At 41.1% G+C, this 26581-nt stretch overlaps 1 protein-coding gene across 1 annotated transcript in view; it reads left to right on the top strand.

Annotated features, from left to right (window-relative positions):
- The window catches only part of FAM47E (family with sequence similarity 47 member E), a 30698-nt gene extending 6767 nt beyond the window's left edge, over positions 1 to 23931 (top strand). The window contains exons 3-8 of the mRNA XM_061145201.1: positions 191 to 330; positions 5037 to 5187; positions 8622 to 8822; positions 15737 to 15892; positions 21102 to 21179; positions 23620 to 23931. Coding sequence (XP_061001184.1) covers positions 191 to 330; positions 5037 to 5187; positions 8622 to 8822; positions 15737 to 15892; positions 21102 to 21179; positions 23620 to 23685 — 792 coding nt within the window. The 3' untranslated portion in view covers positions 23686 to 23931. The remainder of the gene's footprint in view (positions 1 to 190; positions 331 to 5036; positions 5188 to 8621; positions 8823 to 15736; positions 15893 to 21101; positions 21180 to 23619) is intronic.
- Positions 23932 to 26581: the final 2650 nt, after the last annotated feature.

The raw sequence follows: 26581 nt of genomic DNA, 5'->3' as shown, positions 1-26581 counted from the left end.
CAGGAAAAAAGGCTGCCCAGCTAATGTCCACGGCAGCACACAGCACTATGTTTGCACTGGAACTGATGAATGGTATTGACCAACTAGAAAGGCAAAGCGAAGGGATGTGTTGGTCTGTTGTGTTTGAGAATCAGAGAGCCTCCCTTTGCAGTACATCTTTCTTTTCTCCTAAGTTGTTTTCCATTTGTAGCTCTTACTAAAGGTGCTGGAAGTTCTGGATCCTGACAAGAAGCTGGAAGACTCATGGGCTTATTGTCAGGGCATCAGGAAAAGAATGAAAAAACCCACAAAACTTTTTAAAAAACATTCGACCCAAGTCTACTTGGGACTGTAAGTATGGTTCTTAGCCTCTTGCTCATTCCTGTCCCCTGATGAAACGTTCTAGTACAAATCTTCCTCGACTTTAATAGTGGGATTGTCTTGATAAGCCCATAATAAATGAAAACTACCATCAGTCGAAAATGCATGCAATACATTTAACCTACCAAATATCACAGCTTAGCCTGGCCCACCTTAAATATGCTCAGAACACTTACATTAACCTACAGTTGGGCAAAATCATCTAACACAAAGCCTATTGTATAATAAAGTATTGACTATCTCACAAAATTTATAGACAGACTACAGTACTGAAGGTGAGGAAAATGTTGGTTGTGTGGGTACAGGGTGGTCGTTAAGTGTATGGGCTGTTGTCCCGCATGATCACATGGCTGGTGGGGAACTATGGGTCATTGCCGCTGCCCAGCATCACCAGACAGGGTCATCACTGCTTATCACCAGCCCAGGAAATAAAATCCAAATTCGAAGTACATTTTCTTCTGAACGAATATTGCTTTGCATTATCATGAAGTGGAAAAATTCTAAGAGGAACTATCATTAAGTCAGTGACTCTCTGTAGTTACCTTCTCAAAGTTTCTCATCTTTAGAATACTTTAGGACTAATTAAGAATCTTTACAATAATTAAGAGAAGCAAAAGTAATTAAGTTCCTGAGAAGGAGGGAAAGGATCCTCGGGTCCTGCTCTGAGTAGTGTTTAGTCTGTTGTTGTTGTTTGATTACTCAATTGTGTCAGACTCTTTTTGCGGCCCCATGGACTGTAGCCCACCAGGCTCCTCTGTCCGTGCAATTTCCCTGGGCAAGAATACTGGAGTGGGTTGCCACTTCCTTCTCCAGGGGATCTTCCTGACCCAGGGATCAAACACCTTCTCCTGCATTGGCAGGCAGATTCCTTGCTACTGAGCCACCAGGGAAGGCTTTATTTCATTGAAAGTGAAAGTGTTAGTTATTTAGTCATGTCCAACTCTCTGCCACCCCATGGACTACAGCCTGCCAGGCTCCTCTGTCCTTGGAATTCTCCAGGCAAGAATACTGGAGTGGGTAGCCATTCCCTTCTCCAGGGGGTCTTCTGAACCCAAGGATCGAACCTGGATCTCCTGTGTTGCAGGCAGATTCTTTACCATCTGAGCCACCAGGGAAGCCCCTTATTTCATTAAATGGATGCAAATTATCAGCAATGGAGGGAATTCAGCTGTGTCTACACTACTCTAGGAGAGCTGTGGGAAAAGAAAACTGCTGAAAACCTGAATGGTTTTGATTAGCCCACAATAGCTTTTTAAATTATTTATGATAGAAGCCCTTTTATTCATCATGATTGAGACCAGTCGTTTGGTGAATTCAACCAACCAAACAAAAAAAGGTTAAAACAAGAAACTGTTTAACATTTTCCTTTCAACATATAACTGGCATCTGAGACTTGACAAGTCCAAGCTGAAATCTTAATTTCTTGCCCAAACCTACTCCCGCTTCTGTTTCCTCCAGATCAGTAAGTAGTAACTCCATTCTTTCAGTGACTTTTGAAACAGTGGTTGCAATCTGCCAAAAAAATCCTAATACCTGTGCCTTTGAAATATATCTGGAATCTTGTCTGTTTTACTACAGTCAGTCTGTTCTGAGGTGCCATCATCTCTTGCCTGGATCACTGGAATGGCTTACTAACTAGTCTCATGGCCTACACCCAGCCACCAACCCATGCCCTGTTTTATTTGTTGCACAGTAGCTAAAGTGATTGGGTAAAACAAAAACCAAAAAACTTAAGTGGTGCAATATCAATCCTGTGCTCAAAATTTTCTAATTACTTGCTTATTCAGAGTAAAATCCAAAGTCCTTATCCTTGCCTCCCTTATGATCAGGTTCTGGTTATCTCTTAGCGCTCATCCTCTACTATTGTATCCTTTAATCATGCCTCTCCAGTCACAGTAGCCTTTTTGTATTTCTCAAATATTCTCAGCTCTGACCTTGGGGCCTTTGCAATGCTATTCTTATCAGCCTAGTAGCGGCATGTTTTTTATCTACATGGATTGGTCCCTTTCTTCTTCTGCGTCTGCTCAAATATTACTTTAGTAGAGAGGCCTTTTCTGTATAAACAGCCCCCTGTCCTCACTCTCCATCCCTCCTGCCCTGGTTTATTTTTCTTTAAATCACTTACAATCACCTGGTACATATTTGTTTGGGGCTTCCCAGGTGGCGCTAGTGGTAAAGAACCCACTTGTCAATGCAGGAGACTTAAGAGACAAGGGATCAGTCCCTGGGTCTGGAAGATCCCCTGGCAACCCACTCCAGTATTCTTGCCTGGAGAATCCCGTGGACAGAGGAGCCTGGCAGGCTGCAGTCCATAGTATTGCAAAGAGACACGACTGAGGCAATGCAGCGCACACCACACACACTTACTTTTTTACCTCTTTGCTGTGTCTCCCTATCAATTGTAAGAGCTTCCCTGGTGGTTCAGCTGGTAAAGAATCCTCCTGCAATACAGAAGACCTGGGTTTGATCCCTGGGTTGGGAAGATCCCCTGGAGAAGGGAAAGGCTACCCACTCCAGGAATTCTGGCCTGGAGAATTCCATAGACTGTATAGTCCATGGGGTTGCAAACAGTCGGATACGACTGAGGACAGGGTCTTAAATTTATTTATTTTTGAAAATATTTTTTCATATTTAATTTTATTTTTGGCTGCACTGGGTCTTCATTTCTTTGCACAGATTTTCTGTAGTTGCAGCATACTCCGTGCAGAGCTTTGGCTTCTCTCACTGCAGAACATAGTCTCTGGGTGCTTGGGTCTCGGTAGCTGTGGCTCCTGGGCTCTGGAGCACAAGCTCAATAGTTACGGCACATGGACTTAGTTGTTGCCCAGCATGTGGGATATTTATAGATTAGGGATCAAACCCGTGTTCCCTGCACTAGCAGGCAGATTCTTAACCCCTAGACCACCAGGGAAGTCCCAGTTCTTAACTTTATTTACAGCTGAATCCTAATGCTTAGAATAGTACCTGGCACATGAAAGTGAAAGTGTTAGTTGTTCAGCCTGACTCTTTGTGACCCCACGGTCTGTAGCCTGCCAGGCTCCTCTGTCCATGGAATTCTCCAGTCAAGAATTCTGGAGTGTGTTGCCATTTCCTTCTCCAGGGGATCTTCCCAACCCAGGGATCAAACCCCAGTCTCCTGAATTGCAGGCATTTTTTACCATCTGAGCCAGCAAGGAAGCCATAGTTGTTGCCTAATAAATATTTGTTGAGTGGATGAATTAATATATAAGTGCTATGAATGAAAGGTACAGGATGCTTTGAATAAAGTATGGGTTCTGGGGACAGACTGTGTGACCTCTCTGAGGAAGGGAAAATATATTGAGACATAAGGGAGGTAAGGGGTTGGAGAGAGAATTGCAGTCAGATAGAATAACATGTCCAAAGGCCCTGTGGCTGGCTGAAAGCATGATGAATTTATGGATCTGAGGAGAGGCCACTATGGCTGGAGCTCAGAGAGTGTGGAAGGGTGGTAATTCCGGAAGAATCTGGAGAGATGGGCAAGGAGCAGGCCATGAAGAGTCTTGAAAGCTGAGTTAAGACTTAGATCTTTATTGGAGAAGTAAAAGAAGCTATTGAACACAAAATCTTGTACCTGAATATCCATAGCAGCATTATTCATTATAGCCAAAAAGTAGTAACAAGTCAGATATCCATCAACCATCTCCTGATGGATAAACAAAAAATGTGGTCTATCTATACAGTGGAATATTATCCAAGCGTAGAAAGGAATAAACTACTGATACATACTATAGCATCTATGAAATGAAAACATTATGCTAAGTGAAAGAAGCCAGACAAAAAAAGATTATATATGGTTCCATTCAGATGAAATATACAGAGTAGGCAAATCCACAGAGACAGAAAGTAAATTAATGGTTTAAGAGCAAGGAGAATGGTAGAGAAGGGAAGACAAATAGTGACTGTTAATGGCTTTGGGGCTTCTCTTTTGGGGTGATGAAGATGTTCCAAAATTAGTGGTGATGGTCTTGCAACTTTGTAAATATACAAAAGCAACTGAATTGTATACATATACTTTGAAATGGTAAATATTATGATGTATGAATTATATCTCAATTTTTAATAAGAAGCTATTGAAAAGACTTAATCCAGGATGAAATGTAGCTGCATTTGATAAGACTGAATTTATATATTGAAATGACAGTTTTGGCTACAGTGTAGAGAATGGATTAGGAATTGGCAGTTGGGCCTTAAGAAAGATGCAGAGATACATTTTGTGACAGGCCAGAGAAGGGGACAGAATTAAAATCTAACAGATTTACTAATAGACTGAATTTTAAGGCTGAAGGAGAGAGAAGCCAGGATGTCTCCAGCTTGTCAAAATTGTCTAAGACTTCAGAAGATTCCAATCACTATAATTTGCATTTTTACCTGATATAGGTCTTAATAAATAGTACTCATAATTTAAAAAAAATTAACTTGCAATGATAAAATTCTATATCAACTTTAATTGTTCTGAATAACATGGTATACTTGTCTTTATGATATTGATAATGAGAATATGATCTTTGAAAATATTAACACATAATTTGTATGAACTTGCAAGAGACTGTTAAAAATGCATGCAATTATGAATTCCTCCCCAAGATACTATTTGAAATCCACTTGCACTCATGGCATCTTATATTATAATTCTTTGATGATTTCATTATCTTTAGTCCCAAGAAGACTCCTGTGTCACATCCATGCCAATGGTTTTATGAAAAAAGGAAGCCAAGTGAAACAGGTTTGCTCCAAAAGGATGGTCTGCTTCTTCACAAAAACATACGCCAAGGAGTTAGCGACTTCTGCAACTGGGCTGCTGCCTTTGTAAGTTACTGGTAATACTTTCAACCTACTCTTTACAATCTGAACTCAAAGTTGCTTTTGTTAAAAAAAAAAAAAAAAGCAAAACTGTTTGTTAGTTGTTCAGCATTTGGATAAATCTGTCAAGTAGACAAAGTCATAAAGGCATCTTTTGACTCTCCCACCATGTGAAATAAAAATGTTTCTTGTAGGTGAAATTTTTGGAAAGTTTGCAAGCTTGCAGCCAATGTGTAAATGTTTATATGTCATATTGCTGTTGTTTCATGTGTTATTTAAAGTGGCCCTTTGTTTTTCCTCAACTTTATTGAGATATAATTGACATAACATTGTATAAGTTTAAGGTATACAGTGTGATGATTTTATACATGCATATAGTGCAATGCTGGAGACCCATGTTCAAACTCTGCGTTGGAAAGATCCCCTGGAGAAGGGAATGGCTTCCCACTCCAGTATTCTTGCCTGGAAAATCCCATGGATGAGGAGACTGGCCAGCGATAGTCCATGGGGTGGCAAAGAATCGGACACGACTGAGCAACTAACACTGTAACTATAAGAATGTACATACTTACATTCAAGTATGTAATCCAGCATTGTTAACTATAGTCATTATGCTTTACATTAGATTCCCCAGAACTTATTCATCATATAACTGGAGGTTTGTATCCTTCACTCCTTCTTCAACTCGTTTCTCTTGGTTATGTTGCTGTTCAGTTGCTTAGTCATGTCCTACTCTTTGCGACCACATGGCCTGCAACGCGCTTCCCTGTCCTTCACCATCTCCCAGAGCTTGCTCAAACTCATGTCCACTGAGTTGATGATGCCATCCAACTGTCTCATCCTCTGTCATCCCCTTCTCCTCCCGCCTTCAATCTTTTCCAGCATACTTGGGTTTCTCTTCAGATCATATAAATCTTTCTTGGTTATATTTATCTTTAAGTACTTTGGAAGCTATGTTTGACTACAGTCATTACAAAAAGTATTTGACATGAAGAGACTTTTCACTCAGTTATCAAGTTCTTTTCTTGCCTTCTTAGTACCTATTCCTGTCCTTGAGTCCCCTTAGATGTCTAGATTCCTGATGCTGTTTCCTGGATTTAAGACCTTCTAAAATTTTACATCCCCCACCCTCATTTTTTTAGTGCATTAGTCAGTTTTAGTCAATGTATTACTTAGGACTACTTCTTTGACAAATGGTATAATTCAGACTAGATTAAGGGAGAAAATGGAATCATCCAGAAGTCTTAGGACCTTCAGGCACAGCTGTATCTGGGTGTTAAAATGTTTTTAGGCGCTCTCCCTATTACTTGGCTGCTCCCCTCTATCTGACTACACTTTCCTATAGTCTTTCCCTAAGACATGCCAAAGTAGTCACTAAATTTTCAAAACTTAAACCCCACCACTCTAACCTTTATCTCATAGGGGAAAATCCAGGGCTTAGATTTACTGGACTAACCTGGGTCACACCTATGCATGAATTATCCACTATGAGTAAGGAGATGGAATATGATTATTGGCTAGTCCAGGTCACATGTCTTACCCTGAGGTCAAAAGATGGGCATGTCTAGCCTTTTGCAACAGATTGACTGAGAGTGGTGGAGGGAGGCTTCCCAGAGGGTGACTGGACTAGGGATGTTGACAAGAAAGCACTCTGCCCACTGATGCCCACTCTACCACTGCTTGTCTACAGTCCAGCTGGATGGGATTGCCTGATTTCCAGCTCTTCCACTTCTCCCATTCCTACTGCTGGAGACTATTCCTCTTTCAGCAGGAAATTTAAGGAACCCTAGGATAATAGTTTAGGTGCTCTGGTGACCAGCCTCATCTTCAGTCCCTTATGACCAAGGTCGCATCTTTATCTGTCATACTACTTTGGTCCCTATCACATCACCTTGTGGTATTTTCTCCATAGCACTTGTTTATACTTTCCTTCCATGTTGTTTATTTTTTTTTACCTGATTGATTCTGCTTGCTCTATTTCTGTTTCAATATTATTTCAGCCGAGTTTATACCCCTAACTCTATTTAATGATCCCTCTCTGCAAGTTTCACTTCAACATCAGCTTCAGTTGCTAATGACCTCATCCTCTATGTTCCCCAACTTATATATTCCAAAGTGGGATTGTGTTGACTCTGTAGGGGAGGGAAGAATAGTTTTCCGTTTACTCTTCTAAGTTCTCTCCAGGATCTCTGCAACCAAAGACAGATAAACAACTAAAAAACAAACAGAAGCTTATTAACAAGTATACCTCATGTATACATGGGAGATACCCAGGGGAAAATGAGTAACTCCCCTAGGTGGGCTAGAATTCAGGCTCAAACACCATCTTCAGCCAAAGACAAAAGAGAAAGTGTGGGGAGTCTAACTGGGGAGGTGACCAGGAAAAACAGGAGAACAGGATTATGATTTGTTGTGCAGATTTAAAGGAATGCCTTCTCCATTGATAATATGATTTAGAGTCTGCCTTTTCCTCCTAGAATGGAGATGGAGACACCCATACAAATAGAGATTTTTTTTTTTTTAATTAATGTAAATTTCACTTGAAGGGTGACTTCTAACTCTATTTCTAGATTGTTTCCTGTGTTGTCTGCTGTTTCTCAAAATAACGCTTGGGCCAGAGGCATATTTTGGGATGTTATATTCTACTATCCTTCAAATGTAATCTGTCTTTTAGCCACGTCATGATGATCAGCCTACAGATGTTTGCGTGCTGCATGAGTGCTCGGTTGTGTCTGACTCTTTGCAACCCATGGACTGTAGCCATGGACAGGCTCCTCTGTCCATGGGATTTTCCAGGCAAGAATACTGAAGTGAGTTGCCATTTCCTCCTTCAGGGGATCTTCCTGACCCAGGGATTGAACCCAAGTCTTCTGTGGGTCCTGTATTGGCAGGCGGGTTTTTTTTTTTTTTTTTTCCTTAATCACTGAGCCACCTAGGAAGCCCCTATGGATGATTAGGCACTCTAAATGTGCCCATCTCTGCTCCTCCCAGTTTTGGCTGAGGGAAGAGAAGGAGGTTTGTTCTGTGCACAGAACGTGGCTTCAGTAGGAATCCCAAACAGGGTAGCTTTCCTTATAACCTTATAACATCTGTGGGCCGATCCATTTATAGACGTGTCTGGAAAACACCTCTAGAGATGTCACTCTTATAATGTATTACAGATGTTTTTGATCAAACAGACTGAATTTTCCACAGCCCCATTATTTCCCTCAGGACTCCCTGCTTCTTTTAGGTCCTAAGTTGTTTTAATGCACTCACAAATCTCTCCAGACCCCAAATCCTTCTTGTCTCCTACAAATGGTGACTGAGTGTTTTCCACCTCTTTTTTTAAACTACCTCTCTCTTCTCTAGTCATGGCCGAACACCTCCTTTAGGTTAAAGAAAGAAGCAGGAACATTTCACCATTTGTCCTTGACTCATGTCCTGTGGCATTCTTCCAGGGGAGCCTGAACATTGATGAGGAGTTTATCCTGAGACAGTTTGACATTAACTATCAGAGCAAACCATGCTATAATGTGCTCCACACAATGAGACCCAGCCAGGTTCCTCTGGAGCTAAAGAAAAGGAGTGGGCTAAATAAACTGCAGGAACCACAGTTTTTCCAGAAACTAGACTGTGAGCAGAGACTTCGGAAGCCACAGGTAATTGCAAAAAAGGGGGAAGACTGAGAGTCAAATAAAATTAAATTATATCAAAATGTTAAATGTTCTTGAATTCTGGTACCTCAGAAGGCACTGACCTCTTTCAGTAAAATTCTTGAAAAATTCTTTGATGTTTAATATTTGTTAAAAAATCTAATAAATAAACATTTGTTAAGTGAGTGAATATTTAATACATCTAATGAAGTCAGTTATACAAACAAGGCATGCCTTTTAGCATTATTGGTGACATCTGAAGAGTCATTAGTTCTTTTTATGTGTTTTATGTGTTGAAACAATCGGTTTGTTTTGTATGTTGAAACTTATCTCATGCGTTTTACATGTTGAAATTCCAGTAGTCAGTAGAACTATACATGTATGTTTATACTTTTAAGAGTAAAATGCTGCAGTCAATGATTGGGGACATTGTTCCAGTCCAAAGAATTCTTGAATTTTTATGGTGGTGTTTTTGACCACAAACCATCATTCTTGACCACATGCTTGCCTGATAATTAACAAATCACTCAGTTTCCCAGCACCAGTTTCCTGTGAAGACAGAACAAGGAAACAGTAGAAAAAACAGGCTCTGTTCCAAAAGGAAGTACTATGAAACCCTAAGAACTTTTCTATACAATGTGTTAGTGCAACTATATATATACAAGTCAAATTGTGCCAGTCCAACAACAGATTTCAGTGCCTATGTGGGAGTTGTGGGGTGAGGAGGTTATACAGTTTGTTTCTCTGAAAGTGAAGATAATTACCTCTGTGTTGTTTTTTTTTTTTTTTTTTCAGTGGGTTTTGTCATACATTGACATGAATCAGCAATAGATTTACACGTATTCCCCATCCCGATCCCCTCTCCCACCTCCCTCTCCACCCGATTCCTCTGGGTCTTCCCAGTGCACCAGGCCCGAGCACTTGTCTCATGCATCCCACCTGGGCTGGTGATCTGTTTCACCATAGATAATATACATGCTGTTCTTTCTCAACATCCCACCCTCACCTTCTCCCACAGAGTCCAAAAGTCTGTTCTGTACTTCTGTGTCTCTTTTTCTGTTTTGCATATAGGGTTGTCGTTACCATCTTTCTAAATTCCATATATATGTGTTAGTATGCTGTAATGTTCTTTATCTTTCTGGCTTACTTCACTCTGTGTAATGGGCTCCAGTTTCATCCATCTCATTAGAACTGGTTCAAATGAATTCTTTTTAACGGCAGAGTAATATTCCATGGTGTATATGTACCACAGCTTCCTTATCCATTCATCTGCTGATGGGCATCTAGGTTGCTTCCATGTCCTGGCTATTATAAACAGTGCTGCGATGAACATTGGGGTGCACATGTCTCTCTCAGATCTGGTTTCCTCAGTGTGTATGCCCAGAAGTGGGATTGCTGGGTCATATGGCAGTTCTATTTCCAGTTTTTTAAGAAATCTCCACACTGTTTTCCATAGTGGCTGTACTAGTTTGCATTCCCACCAACAGTGTAAGAGGGTTCCCTTTTCTCCACACCCTCTCCAGCATTTATTGCTTGTAGACTTTTGGATAGCAGCCATCCTGACTGGCGTGTAATGGTACCTCATTGTGGTTTTGATTTGCATTTCTCTGATAATGAGTGATGTTGAGCATCTTTTCATGTGTTTGTTAGCCATCTGTATGTCTTCTTTGGAGAAATGTCTGTTTAGTTCTTTGGCCCATTTTTTGATTGGGTCATTTATTTTTCTGGAATTGAGCTTCAAGAGTTGCTTGTATATTTTTGAGATTAATCCTTTGTCTGTTTCTTCATTTGCTATTATTTTCTCCCAATCTGAGGGCTGTCTTTTCACCTTACTTATAGTTTCCTTTGTTGTGCAAAAGCTTTTAAGTTTCATTAGGTCCCATTTGTTTAGTTTTGCTTTTATTTCCAATATTCTGGGAGGTGGGTCATAGAGGATCTTGCTGTGGTTTATGTCGGAGAGTGTTTTGCCTATGTTCTCCTCTAGGAGTTTTATGGTTTCTGGTCTTACATTTAGATCTTTAATCCATTTTGAGTTTATTTTTGTGTATGGTGTTAGAAAGTGTTCTAGTTTCATTCTTTTACAAGTGGTTGACCAGCTTTCCCAGCACCACTTGTTAAAGAGGTTGTCTTTTTTCCATTGTATATCCTTGCCTCCTTTGTCAAAGATAAGGTGTCCATAAGTTCGTGGATTTATCTCTGGGCTTTCTATTCTGTTCCATTGATCTATATTTCTGTCTTTGTGCCAGTACCATACTGTCTTGATGACTGTGGCTTTGTAGTAGAGTCTGAAGTCAGGCAGGTTGATTCCTCCAGTTCCATTCTTCTTTCTCAAGATTACTTTGGCTATTCGAGGTTTTTTGTATTTCCATACAAACTGTGAAATTCTTTGGTCGAGTTCTGTGAAAAATACCGTTGGTAGCTTGATAGGGATTGCATTGAATCTATAGATTGCTTTGGGTAGAATAGCCATTTGACAATATTGATTCTTCCAATCCATGAGCATTTACCTCTGTGTTTTATACTAAGTGCGTGTTCAGTTGCTCAGTTGTGTCTGACTCTTTGCAAACCTCATGGACTGTAGCCCACCAGGCTCCTCTGTCCATGGAATTCTCTAGGCAAGAATACTGGAGTGGGTTGCCATTCCCTACTCCAGGTTTGATACTATTTTTCCAATATTTTTGACACAAAAACTTTGCCATTTATAATTGAACATAATCAGCTGACCTAGTTTTATACTCATGATGTTTTCCACCCTTGACTCTGTTGCATGAAATTTATGAAAACTGTGCATTCTGTCACTAATATCAGCACTTCAAATTTTCCATTTTCCACTCCTCTTTCTAAAGTGTAAAGTGTAAAATGATCCTGGACAGGCAAATCAAATCCACATAGCTCAGGCACATGGGGCCTGAACCACTGCTGGTTCTGGATCTGGGCTGAATGAAATTGCTCAAGTCCCTGGACTTACAAATAATTGCACAAATGCTGCTTTATAAAGCATGGTGGTTATTGCCAAAATCGAACTTTTGACTGGCAGCTGGAGGATCACTGTGCAAAAGTTCAAATAGATTTCCACATGGTATCATTTTCCTTTGGTCTGAGGGGCTTCCTTTAATACCTTCCTTTGATATCTCCTCTCTACCTGGGTTTCCCTGGTGCTCGGACGGTAAAGAATTTGCCTGCAATGCAGGGGACCCAGGTTCAATCCCTGCGTCAGGAAGATCCCCTGGAGAAGGGAATGGCAACTCATTCCAGTATTCTTGCCTGGAGGTTCCCATGGATAGAGGAGCCTGGCAGGCTACAGTCATGGGGCCGCAAATAGTCAGACACTACAGAGTGACTAACACTTCATACACGTCACACTCTACCAGTGTAGATCTGCTGGCAATGAATTCTCCCAGCTTTTCTAGGTCTGAAGCTATCCTCATTCTGCCTTCATTTTAAAAGGCATTTTTGTGGGTATAGAATTCTAGGTTCAAAAGTTTTTTGTTTGTTTTCAGTACTTTAAAGATGCCCCACTGTCTTCTTTGTTGTGTTGTTTAAATCTTATGTCATTCTTAAACCCACTGGAAAAATAAATAAATAAATAAAGGTGAAAAAAAAACCAATTAAAAAAAAAATCTTATGTCATTCTTATCTTTGTCACTGATTTTGAGTACTGTGATTATTATACACATTGGTATTTATTTCTTCATGGTTTTTATGCTTGGGGTTTACTAAGCCCCTTTGATCTATGAATTTATAGTTTTCAATTATTGGGGGAAATTTTGGCCATTATGTGGTCAAATGTTTTTTCCCTCAACCTCCTCCCAGGACTCCAATCACGTGTAAATTAGGTTGCATGAAGTTGTCTCATAGATCATGGCTGCTCTGTTCAGTTTTGATTCTCTTTTCTCTCTGTGTTTCTATTGCTTTGTCTTTAAATTCTCTAATTTTTTTTTCTGCAAAAGATTGAGGGCAAGCGGAGAAAGGAGTGACAGAGGATGAGATGCTTGGATGGCGTCACTGGCTCAATGGACATGAGTTTGAGCAAACTTGGGGAGATTGTGAAGGACAGGGAAGCCTGGTGTGCTGCAGTCCGTGGGGTCACAAAGAGTCAGACAGGACATAGTGACTGAAGAGCGACGGACATCTAAGTGGGTAGAGACCAGGAATGCTGCTGAAGCTCTTGCAGTGCATAAGACAACACCTTCCCCCCACCCTCAACAAAGAATTATCCAGCTCAAAATGTCAATAATGCCTAAGTTAAGAGACCTAATTTTAATCGGACAAATGTTTAATGAGCACCGATTGTGTCCTAAGTATTGTTTTAGATGCCAGTCTCAGATGCTTACATTTTAGAAGGTGGGAGGTGAGACAAGCAATCAGAAAAATATTTAGGACTTCCCTGGTGGTCCAGTGGTTAAGAATCCACCTGCTAATGCAGAGGACATGGGTTTGATCCCTGATCCTGGAGTATCCCACATACTGTGAGATAAATAAGGCCATGCATCAAAACTACTGAGTCTACACTTAGAGCCGCAATTTCTGAGCCTGCGAACCTCAACTACTGAAGCCTGAGTGTGCCCTAGAGCCTGTGCTCTGAACGAGAGATGCCACTGCAATGAGAAGCCTGCAGACCACTAGTAGAGAGTAACCCCGGCTCGCTGCAACTAGAGAAACCCCACTCACAGCAACAAAGACCCAGCACAGCCACAAAGAAAAAAAGAAAATATTTAGCATATCAAGTGGTAATAACTGCTGTTAAGAAAAATGAGTCAGGGAAAGATGACAAGCAGTATTGTGAGGGGGGTTACAGTTCTTGAACCGGGTGGTCAGGGAAGACACAACTGAATAGATGACCTGAAATAGGTAAGGGGTGAACCATGTGGGTATCTTGGGGAAAAGCATTATGGAGAGGGAACAGTGAATGCAAAGGCACTGGGGAAGCAGTGTGACAGGTGCTCTAGAAACAGCAAAGTGGTCAGGAGGCTTGGAATGGAGATCATAATGCTGAATCCAGCTCTGAGAAGGGATTTCCCGCCCGTGTATTTAGTCCCTTCCTGTCTTCTTCAAGCAGGTGTTTCTGGCTTGACTCTAGAATGGCCCACACATTCCACCTCATAGTTTATAGATATGAGTGACCCCAGGGACTCAGTCCATGGAATTCTCCAGGCAAGAATACTGGAGTGGGTACCCATTCCTTCCTCAGGGGATCTCCCTGACCCAGGGATTGAACCCGAGTCTCCTGCATTGCAGGCAGATTCTTTACCATCTGAGCCACCAGGGAAGCCCGAGAAGAGGGAGGAGCAGGATCTTTGTGTTTCGTATCTCTTAGTCCTGTGCAAACATTAGACCTCCTTTCATGATGAGACAGTGAGTGGGTATTGCATCATAGCCCTGGGCTATGAACTAACAGATGAACTCCTGGTGTTGCCAAAATACTGGCTCTCTGTGCACCAATACCAAAAAGAAATATGGAAACAGAGTTTTGGAGGAAAGAGAGTAGCTTTATATCTTTGCCAAGCAAAGAGGGGACATGGGAGGCAAGTACCTCAGAAGCTATGCCCTCCTTCCTGGGTAATAGGGAGAGGTCTTAGAATCAGGACTTGTAGCCAGGGTAGGTGATAAGGATGAAAACAGTGAAGGTTTCATATTTTTCTTTCTTCTGCAAAAATTTCAAAAGGGCCACAGCTGGCATCAGGAAGCTCAGTAACTGGGTCTGTTCTCCTCCAGAGTTATCGACTGGTGACCTTCTTCCTAAAATGAAGAATGCTACAGGGGAGTGTTACAGAGAGTGTGGGGGAGAAAATGGCAGATGCAGGATACAATTCACATAAAGGATACAGTTCACATCAAGTCAGAAAGTGATGAAGGAATTAACTTTGTGAAGGACAAATCTAGTTGCATATTCTACAGATTAGTAACAGTCAAACTGCAATTGCTTAACTTTTATGGACTTGGTTTGCTGTTTCTATGGCTATTAACTCCTTCCTTTGTTTCTCTTGCTTGTTAGTAAGAAAGAAAAGTTTCATTTCTTTTTTTTTTTTTAACAACATGAAGACTTTATTTCATAACATTGAAATAGTCAACATTTTACATAACACGTGTATTTTTGAGGTATTCACCCATTTTATTGCACAATTCAATGATTTTACATTTAAAGAATTGTGCAGCCATCACTGCAATCCTATGTTAGGACATTTCCATCAACCCACAGATCTTTCAAGCTCATTTCAAGGAAATCCTCTTTCCTACAGTCTGCTCCAGGCAGATCTACTTTCTTTTCTTTGTATTTGTCCAGAAAAGTTTCTCTTTTTGTTGTAACAGAGTCATGGGAGAAGGAAAGACATGACATCTCTTCTCCCACTCTTTCTCTCTTTCAATTAAAGAGACAAGAGATTGGTGTTGGATAGTATTTGGATCAAAAGTAGTGTACCATTTACAAAACTGAGCACAGAGCTGGACTCATAGGTTAGTAACGTTATTGTTGAAGGTCATTACCCTTCATTGAAATATTTGATTTCTAGCTGTTTTACATAATTCTTTCATTTTTTTTTTCTCAATAACCCTATGGGGTAGATAACTATTATCTCTATTTTACAAATGAAGAATTTGAGTAACTTGTCTGTGGACTCATAGCTACTAAGCTGGAGAGGGCGGGATTTGAGCCCAGGTTTGTCTAAATCGAAGGCCATGCTTACCCTACCACATTATTTTCTCAGTCGTAAACTTTTCTTGTTTGTTACCGCATTATTTTCTCAGTCATAAACTTTTCATGTTTGTAAAATCAAAGCCTACTGACATTTCATAAAATGCCTTGGAAAGGAGTAAGCATAAATTAAAAATAAATGCTACCACTTTCACAAGTTTAATTTTAGATTTATTGAAATGACAAACCAAACAAACTAATGAAATTGGGAATTATGTTATTTGCACAGAAACCTCATAAACCAAAGTGGGTGAAGATGAGATATGGAGCATGGTATCTGAACCCCAAGTTGTGGAAAAAGCAAAGAGCTGATGAACCTTTGGTTGACCCCAAGGTCTTATGTAAAGCTCAAGATGAGAATTTTGAAAAGGAGCTACAGAAGCAGGTATGTGTGTATGCTGAGACTTGATCATCTGACCTAGTGCAACTGCCTCCTCATATTGAAGTCAGAGTCTCTGGAGTAATTCAGAGGCTGCTGAAAGTCTTATAACTTGCATATTGAATTTGACAGTGAGAAAGCCAAGTCATTTTATGAGGAATATGTAATAAGTAAGACTAGCATCATGGTAGACACGATGTCTCTAAAGATGGGCAACCACTCCTTGTCCTCCTACTCTTCTTGAGTCCATGGATAAATTGGTTGTTCAAAGGGTGGTGTGACTTGGTAGGACCACCTCAGTTGAGAATGGATATAATGTCATGAGTTCTCTTTGAGTGAAAATGTGAGATTTTTTTTTTTTAATCAGCAATGAATGAATGTTAAAATTGTGATTAAAAAAAAAAACTACTTTTATGCCATTCAGCTGAGTTGCAGGATCTAAGGGACAAAGGTTAAGCACTGTTTGATGTTACAAAGCAACAAACACACACAACAAGGATATGTTCTGGTTTTACTGTAGATAAGCTTTGTGCCTGCCCATCTCTTGTGAGCAAGTACCTAATGGAAGAAGATGCTCCCTATAGTCCTAAAATTTTGGAAATTTTGATGCAATACTTATACAGGACTCTGCTGAGAATATTTGTGATCCTCTTCTCTGGATCAGCAGATTCAAAACTTCTCCCAGATAACATTGTGAAAACATTTCAAAAAAGTAAAATGCTATAAAAGTTTGGCTACTCATTCATTCAAAAGTCACTTATCAATTGCCTCCTTTTGCTTGGAAAGCTGAGGCAGAAAGTATTTTATCTTTTCTAGAACTGGGTATGAAATTCTTATTTTCTAATGGGAAACATTTATGAGCCCAAGATGCTTATATATAAGCTTCAAAATAAATAATATTAGGCAGAGTTTCTCATCATACAGTTTTTGGGGCTGCCTATCTAAATTTATGTGGTTTAGCACATGACACGCTAGCAAAGTAATGCTCGAAATTCTCCAAGCCAGGCCTTAACAGTTTGTGAACCGAGAACTTCCAGATGTGCAAGCTGATTTAGAAAAGGCAGGGGAACCAGAGATCAAATTGCTAACATCCGCTGGATCATAGAAAAAGCAAGAGATTTCCAGAAAAACATCTACTTCTGCCTTATTGACTACATCAAAGCCTTTGACTGTGTGGATCACAACAAACTGGAAAATTCTTCAAGAGATGGGAATACCAGACCACCTGGCCTGCCTCCTGAGAAATCTGTACGCAGGTCAAGAAGCAATAGTTAGAACTGTATATGGAATGACAGACTGGTTCCAAATCAGGAAAGGAGTAGGTCAGGACTGTATATTGTCATCCTTCTTATTTAACTTATATGCACAGTATATCATGCAAAATGCCAGGCTGGATAAAGCACAAGCTGGAATCAAGATTGCCAGGAGAGATATCAGTAACCTCAGATATGCAGATGACACCACCCTTATGGCAGAAAGCAGAGAAGAACTAAAGAGCTTCTTGATGAAACTGAAAGAGGAGAGTGAAAAAGTTGACTTAAAGCCCAACATTCAGAAAACTAAGATCATGGCATCTGAGCCCATCACTTCATGGCAAATAGATGGGGAAACAATGGAAAAAGTGACAGACTTTATTTTTTGGGCTCCAAAATCACTGCAGATGGTGACTGAAGCCATAAAATTAAAAGACACTTGCTCCTTGGAAGAAAAGCTATAAGCAACCTAGACAGTGTTTTACAAAGCAGAGATATTACTTTGCTAACAAAGGTCCATCTAGTCAAAGCTATGGTTTTTCCAGTAGTCATGTACGGATGTGAGAGTTGGACTAGAAAGAAAGCTGAGTGCTGAAGAACTGATGCTTTTGACCTGTGGTGTTGGAGAAGACTCTCGAGAGTCCCTTGGATGGCAGGGAGATCCAACCAGTCCATCCTAAAGGAAATCAGTGCTGAACATTCATTGGAAGGACTGATGCTGAAGCTGAAACTCCAATACTTTGGCCGCTTGATGCAAAGAACTGACTCACTGGAAAAGACCCTGATGCTGGGAAAGACTGAAGGCAGGAGGAGAAGGGAACAGCAGAGGGTGAGATGGTTGGATGACATCACCGACTTGATGGACATGAGTTTGAGCAAGTTTCAGGAGTTGGTGATGGACAGGGAAGTCTGGCATGCTGCAGACCATGGGGTTGCAAAGAGTTGGACACGACTGAGCGGCTGAACTGACTGACTGAACATATGACATAAAACAGTTCCAGCTCACTTGCAAAAATTAACTGAACATCCTCAATGAGTTAAATATTTAAAAATAAAAACAGTAATAAAACTTTTGGTTAAGGTGTCTAGAAGTTCTCTTTTAAGAAACATGTTCTTTTTTTAAAGATTTTTTTGATGTGGACCATTTTTAAAATCTTTATTGAATTTGTTACAATATTGCTTTTGTTTTATGTTTTGGTTTTTTGGCCCCAGGGCATGTGGAATCTTAACTCCCTGGCCAGGGATTGAACCCTCACCCCCCCTGCATTGAAAAGTGAAGTTTTAACCACTGGACCACCAGGGAAGTCCCAAGAAACATATTCTTAAAGACTTAAATAATTTTACAAAAAGATTTATCTTAATGGTGAAAGCCAGTAAAGACATTTGTCATAACAGTTACAGTCAGCTCATGAAAAAGAAATAATACTTAAATTTTGAAAATGTGGTTTATAGAGCTATTACAGTAAAAGACTGCTTATCAGGCAGTTTAGACACAGGAAGGACTCAAAGCAATGGAATTGTTCTATAATGATTTTTGTAAATCACACTTTTATAATACCTGAAGACTGAATATCTTGTGTACTTTAAGTGATGCCACTTGGCTATGCACCTCAGTTCACAAGACATGTATGCAGTAGTGTGCTGGTTAGGGCCAGTCACTATGAGGGCATGGCTGTCTTGCTGGAAACACGAGTTTTGACTATTCTTGATTGAATTCATTTGGAGAGTGAAATGGCCTTAAAGAACTGAATTACAGTGATAGAAACTTCTACATCAAGATTTTAAATTCAAATAAATTGAAGAAAAACCAAATGAATGCATGAATACTCCGAAGACACTGGGACTGCATCAAATCTTTTTTTTTTTTTTTTTTTTTTAATTATCATGCCCTTTGGAGTTAATTCTAAAATTTGCAGATATATACTGAGTAGGAAAACACTCCCATTTCTTCCTCTACCACTCTCAATTCTGGTCAGCAAATGTGCTGAGGTTTTTCTTTCCCACACCAAGCAGTTTTCTGATTCTCCAACAGCAGCTGGATGTCTTATGATTGTACTCAGTTCTGACACTGCCTACCTGGAGACAGCATCCGATCCCACAGTTTGAAGGCTCAGACCCCAAGACTGCCCCCACTGCAAATGCTAGCCTCAAGTCCAGGTTGTCACCCATGCTTCTGGCTGAGAGGCTATAAATCGAAGGTTCCCATGACCCCCTCCTTGTGTTTAATCGTCTGCAAGAACAGCTCACAGAACTCAGGGAAACAGTTTACTTACAATCTAGTAAGATTACCAGTTTATTATAAAGTTCAGTTCAGTTCAGTTCAGTCGCTCAGTCGTGTCCAACTCTTTGCGACCCCATGAATCGCAGCACACCAGGCCTCCCTGTCCATCACCAACTCCTGGAGTCTACCCAAACCCATGTCCATCAAGTCGGTGATGCCATCCAGCCATCTCATCCTCTGTCGTCCCTTTCTCCTCCTGCCCCCAATCTTTCCCGGCAGTAGGGTCTTTTCCAATAAGTCAGCTCTTCGCATGAGGTGGCCAAAGTATTGGAGTTTCAGCTTCAACAACAGTCCTTCCAACGAACACCCAAGATCTCTTTTAGGATGGACTGGTTGGATCTTCTTAAAGAGGTACTTTCAAAAGCAGCCAAATGGAAGAGATGCATAGGGCAAGGTATGTTCGCAGGACTCAGAGCTCCCTTACCTTCCCCAGGTACCTTCACATCCTTACCAACCTGAAAGCTTGCCAAATCCCCTTTAGATTTGTACAGAGGCTTCATTATACTGGGCTTCCCTGGTGGCTCAGATGGTAAAGAATCTGCCTCCAATGCAGGAGAGCCAGGTTCAGTCAACTGGGTCAGGAAGATCCCTTGGAGGAGGGCATGGCAACCCACTCTAGTATTCTTGCCTGGAGAATTCCATGGACAGAGGAGCCTGTTGAGCTACAGTCCATGAGGTCACAAAGAGTCGAACATGACTGAGCGATTTTAATTGATTACATCACTGGCCGTTCCTGATTAATTCAACTCCAACTCTTCCCCCCTCCCAGGAGGTTGGGGTTGGAGCTGAAAGTGCCAACTCTTTAATTACATGGTTGGTTTCCCTGGCAACCCACCACCATCTTGTAGCTATCTAGGGGGTTTCCAAAAAGACCTCATTAAGATAAACTCTGACATGGCTGAAAGGTGCTTGCTAAGGAAAAACTCACCTCTGTGGCTTTTATTACTTAAGAAATGTCAAGGCTTTTAGGAGCTCTGTGCCAAGAATGGGAAGAAGACCAAATACATATTTCTTATTATAAATCACGGGCTTCCCTGGTGGCTCAGACAGTGAAGAATCCACCTGCAATGCAGAAGACCTGGGTTCGATCCCTGGGTTGGGAAGGTCCCCTGGAGGAGGGCATGGCAACCCACTCCAGTATTCTTGCCTGGAGAATCCTTATGGACAGAGGAGCCTGGTGGGCTACAGTCCATGAGGTCGCAAAGAGTCGGACAAGACTGAGTGACTAAGCACAGCATAGCACATTATAAATCACAGTATCACCATTATTAATCTCAAATAGAGTCTAGACATCCTAGGTCAATAATTATCTAATTGATAAAATGTGTTGCTTATCCTTAATACAAGAGTAACAAAAAGACCAGGGAAAGGAAAGTTGGGTATCTTTTGAAAACCTTTGTAGTCATCAACTTCTGAACATTATTTATACACATATTCCCACATGAGAAGGAAGTAGTTTATTATTTTTTTTTCATTTATTTTTATTAGTTGGAGGCTAATTACTTTACAATATTGTAGTGGTTTTTGTCATACATTGACATGAATCAGCCATGGATTTACATGTAAAAGAAGTAGTTTAAAATGAGGTACTTGATAAAGGGCTCAGTGCTTTTAATTAGGACAAGGATGACATTAAACTTCTGACAGCTGACTGTTTTTTAACCTGTGGACCCTCTTTCAGGAGGAGTTACTTGCGGACCTTCATGGAACTGTTGCCTTTAAGGATTTTATTCTGAGCAGGGGCTACAGGATGCCGAGTGTGAGTAGAGGGTCATTTCAGAGAGACCCGCTTAGGGGCTCACAGTTGCTAATGGGAAAGGGGTCAGTGCCCTGATGAAATACTTCTTTTCCAGGCGCACACCAGGGCTCAGCCCTGGAGAAAGGGTGTGCTTACCCCAGACAGGGGCCCACAGATGGCGTTTGTTGTTTTGCCCTTTTCATTCTGCCTGCTGCTTCCTGTTGACTCACCTTCCTTGGGTTTGGCCTTAATGGGACCAAATGAAAGGGATCTGTGTGCAGGGCGAGAGGCTGCTGCTAAAACACTATCCTCCAGGATTTACTGTGAAGTCTTCCTCACTTCCACTTCTAAGGTCAAGGAGCCGTGCTGGGGTCAGGACCAAGTGAAGCTGGGTGTCACAGTAGTACTATTGTGCTATATGTGGGCAGGAGGAGAAGAGGGGGAGATGGTAGGATGGCATCACCCATGCAATGGACATGAGTTTGAGCAAGCTCCGGGAGATGGTGAAGGACAGGGAAGCCTGGTCTGCTGCAGTCCATGGGGCTGCAAAGAGTCAGACACGACTGAGCGACTGAACAACAATGCAGGAAGCAGGAGGATGCAGACCAGGCCAAAAGGTCACTTCCTGGGCACCCCGAGGGCCCTTCTGTCTTTTCCTCCCTTTGTGTTGCCCCCTCCGAGAGCCTGGGCAGCTGGTCCTGCTGCCTCCCATGTGGAGACTCCCCTGGAAGATGACAAGAGTGGGGCGGGAGGCTGGCAGAGCAGACCGTTGAGCAGGAGGGCCGGCAGCCTGGAGCTCTGTCCCCAGACCACTGTCCCCACGGCAGGCAGCCAGGCTGAGCTGGGGCCCGAGTCATGGCTGGTAAGTTCTGAGCGTGTCCAGCGTCCTCCGGGTGCACTCGGTCCGAGGAGTCTTGAGGCGGCCATGCAGCCAAGATCGCAGACTTTCCTGGAACTAGGATACTGGATTTCTTTTTTCCAAGAGTGATAGAATGAACAAAAACTTATACTGACTGTCAAATGGTGGAGAATGAAATGGCAACCCACTCCAGTATTCTTGCCTGGGAAATTCCATAGACAGAGGAACCTTGCGGGCTAGTCGTGGGATCGAGAAAGAGTCAGACACCTCTGAGCGACTAAACAACACCACATTGGCAAATAGGTATTTTGATCAAGCTCAGATACAGACTGATTCAGAGTTAAATCAGGCAATGTGAGGGGAATGTCTAGTGTGTGACATAGACCAATGGGCTAAAAGACTCTGTTACAGAACTAGGAATGAAATCTATCCTTTAGCTCTGAGCATCAACTATAGGCCCATTAGATGTAGTAATGTACTCATACACATTTATGTGTTTATAATAACTGCCTCATTTTCATATATAGCCTACATAAGTGTATTATATGTATAATATATAAAATATGCTTATATATTTTATGTGATTATATAATTGTATAGATGATTATATAATACATGCAAACTTATACTTAGCTTAAATATAATTATGTGTGTGTATATATATATGCAGACATATTAATATATATTCTTGCCAAGGAGATTGTGTGTTTGTGTATGTGTATATACATACATATATATATATATATATATATAGTAACTGGGTATCTTGATATTATGATGACTCATAGTTTTTCTGAATATTCTTAGTGGCAAGAGATTTGTTTTTTCATTTTGCTTTGTCTCCTATTCATTTAATCCATTCTGTTGATGAACATTTAATTCAATTTTGCGCAAAAAGAAGCATGCCTGAATCACTGGTTACTCTTTTAGCTGCATCAACTGAAGAGAGATGATGCCCCTGGCTACAGTTGAGTCCCATGCGAACACCTGCAAGTCCAAACCCTGGAATATTTTCTCCCTTTCTTATATCTTATATCCTTGATTTTATCAATAACATTTCAACTAAAAGAGAGGAGGAACTCTATTATGGTAAATTATATATATATATATATGTATATAGTCCTTTAGTCATTACTTGTTTAACTTTATATGTGAGCTTTATTCTCTTTCACTCCCCTAGTTTCTATGTACACTGTGTATATACACATTTATATATGTTACATGAGCATAGGTACTTACACATTCCAGTGTCTGCTTCTGGATTAACTGCTCTGTGCATTACTGACAGTTTCATTCCCTCAGCTACACAGAGGTCCAGGCCTTTAATAGCAGAGATGAGCAGTACAAGGCTGTGCTGAGCTGGGCTGAGCTGGACTTAGCCATAAAATGAGTGTGAATTAATCTAGGCATTTCTGATGATATGCAGCTAGCTTCCAAAGTCCACCATGTAGCATGGTCTAGTCATCAACATCAGATGTTGAGTACTATAAAGATATACACTAGAGTATGAGATTGTGAATTCAGGTATGGTAGTGGTTCTGACCAGACTGTACAATTTTCATTTGCCAATTTTAGCTTCTCTGATCTTTTCTCTTTTTTTAGTTCCTTGAGAAGATGTATATGAAGAAGGAATGTAAACGTGAGTGTAACCAGAGTCCTATAAAATAACTCAAGCATAGAAGAATCTTGGGAAGATGATTAGACAGTTTTCATTTACTTAGCTATTTCTCTCTTGTTAAACATTAAACAAAATTTATGATGAATGCCCCCCCACAAATGTACAACTTTGACTTGGCAACATCCATAAAATTTGTAACTAATACTTGTAAACATTTCAGAATGGTCTTCTGTTTCAGGTAATCAATATTTTATATATCTTATCAACTATGAGATCAATATTCATATTTGGCGTTCTAACACTTTTGTAGCATTGTCAATATAACATAGTTATAGCAACTATTTGTAAAAATAAATAAAACCTTTAAAAAGCTGAATTACTTTCTTGCATTTTTTCGGAGTACTATTTTCCCTGCTTTGAATGAATGCCTCCTTTACTTTTTGTTTACAATATAATCTTTCATTTTGAATTCAGCTTACTGAGGATTTTTCCCCATTTTTTGGCATGTTAGTCTTGATAATAAATGTGTACTCATAACATAAGGTCATGGATCATAAAGTTTAATGGAAACTCAAGATAACATTTTAAAAATTAAATTTAAAAAACATTTTTTATTAAAAATGTTAATGCTTATGTTAGGAAAATTAGGAAACATAGACTAGCAAAAAAACATTAAAAAAATACAAAGAATTTCTGTAGAGTCTGCAATAACCACTCTTTAGTCATTGGAATGCATCTTTCTAGATCTTTCTCTCTAGATAATTTAATCAAAAGGAGTTTATTAAAGGGATATTGGGGAGTTCCCTGGTGATCTAGTGGTGGTTGACTCCACACTTCCAATACAGGGGGCTTGAGTTCGATCCCTGGCTGGGGGTCTTCTGCAAGCCACGTGGTACAGTCAAAAAAATAAAGACGCAAAAAGGATATTGGTTCCCGAGTTTTGTCAGTTACTGTATGTGTCTTCAAATCCAAAAATCTCTGGCTGATGGATGACCTTTCATCCTGTGGGACTGTCATGGTCCCATTTCAATAACCTGTAGCTGTGAATGAGTCTTTATGTGTCCAGACATGTTAGGGTGATGGAGTACACGAGAGAAGCAGTGAAGCCATAGTGTCGGCCCATTGCTATGAAATGAGTTTCAGTGTCAACCGGGATACCACAGTGGTGAATAAGCATCAGGAAGTCTGTGAATGTTAGTGTAGGCAGAAGTTTGTTAAGCAGGAAAGCAAGTCCAACTCCAGAATTAGTTGCTATTCTAGTAAGGCCATTTTCCCCAGACTCCCTTGATGTTTTAGCTCATCGTACATTCCCACATCGTAGCCCATGGGAGCCACGAAGGGAGAGCTGCTCAGCCTGCAAGCCCAGAGGAGGAGGCATCCAGTTGTACTAGGCAAGCTGGGGCAGGATTTTGGCATTCAGTCCCATAATTCTGACTTTCAAGTGTTGAGTGGAGGAGGTATTGGGGGTGGTCTGGAGAGAATTCACTTACTTCCCTGGACACATTGTTCTTGGCTTTGTTGCATTCAAGCCTAATTTATATCAGGGACTCAAGTTTGGTTTTCATTGCCAGACAACTATTCTGCAGAAGCTGTAGCTAGATCAACCTTAGTGAATGGAATTCAAGATATTGCATGTGGAGCCTGCATTTCTGCCTCCATGCTTATGACATCTCTGGGCAACATTGGTGCTCGTGGAGAAAGAAGGGGGCTGGCATGCAGAGGCTAGGTTAAACTTTCCCTTAATTATTGAGTGCTTCCTCTATAGTGGAGTCCTTTGGGTACATATTCACAAAGAACCAAATCCCCTCATATTCTGGATCCATTCTGTGCAATCCCCTGTGTACCTCTTCTCCCAAACCTCCTTGTCACCAGCCCTGCATTCATGATCCTTCCAAGTCTCTGGCTTCGAAGCTAAGCCATCAGCTGCTGACCATTAATTGGTGACACATGCTCCTCAGGCCATTTCTCCTTTCAGACAAAGTGGTCAACAGGATGAAACGCTTACATTTCTGTCTGCTCGAAAAGTCCTCTTCTCAGCTATTCTTCAGGGCCACCCTTGAGTTGGGCTAGAGTGTCAAGGCAGTCCACTCGTGGCTGCTGCCATCATATTGTGGAGGCTGTCTGTTTCATTACCCGGACTTAAAGAACATCCCCAGGTGAGGCGTATAGGCTGAGGAAGATGGCAGTGTGGTAGGAGTGGGCACACCGTGTCTTCAATTTCTGGTCAAACCCAGTCCTAAATAGAAAACTGTCACCTGATTACAAGAAGCAATATAACTTGATAATTAAATCTGTGGACTTTGGAGCTGGAGAGCCTCAATTCAAACCCAGCTCGCTCCTTATTAACTGTATGACTATGGAGCAAATTGCTTATCCCCTCTCTGCTTCAGTGTTCTCATCTAACGTAGGGATGGTAGCAACAATAACAGTACCATCTCCCAGAATTGGGGTGGGGATTAAAAGGAATGTTAGCAGTAAAGTGCTTAGAGCGGAGCCTGGCACACCATGCGCACGCACTGCATGTTAGCTGACTTTATGGCTTAGGGGATCAGATGGCCCCCAGTTGAAGATGAGCACCAGTCGCCTGGTTACCTAAGGTCTCATGATCAGGCTGGTGTACGAGCCGGTGCCAAGCAACAAGCTGAGATTGGTTCTTCTGAAGGAGAGCGGTTCCATGCCCCAGAGCTCACAGCTCAGTTGCAAAGCCCTGGGGCCCGAGCTCTGATTCACCTTTCTGGCCGTGCCAAAGCTCCATTCAGCGGCTCTCTGGGCCACAGGTGCTTCAAGCATTCTGGCTTTGCTGGATCAGAGGGCAGAGATTTCTGGACCATCTGAAAGCCTGCTCTCACTTCAGGCCACCCTCCAAGCTGGCAGCCTCTCAGATTACTAAAGACATGAGCTGAAACAGCACATCTAAATCTGGCCTCCAAAATCCAAAGAGTAGTG

This window comes from Dama dama, chromosome 6 (assembly GCF_033118175.1).
Source record: "Dama dama isolate Ldn47 chromosome 6, ASM3311817v1, whole genome shotgun sequence".
Classification (NCBI taxonomy): Eukaryota; Metazoa; Chordata; class Mammalia; order Artiodactyla; family Cervidae; genus Dama; species Dama dama.
Note: the sequence above shows the minus strand (reverse complement) of the source record. Positions and strands in the feature narration are given on the sequence as shown.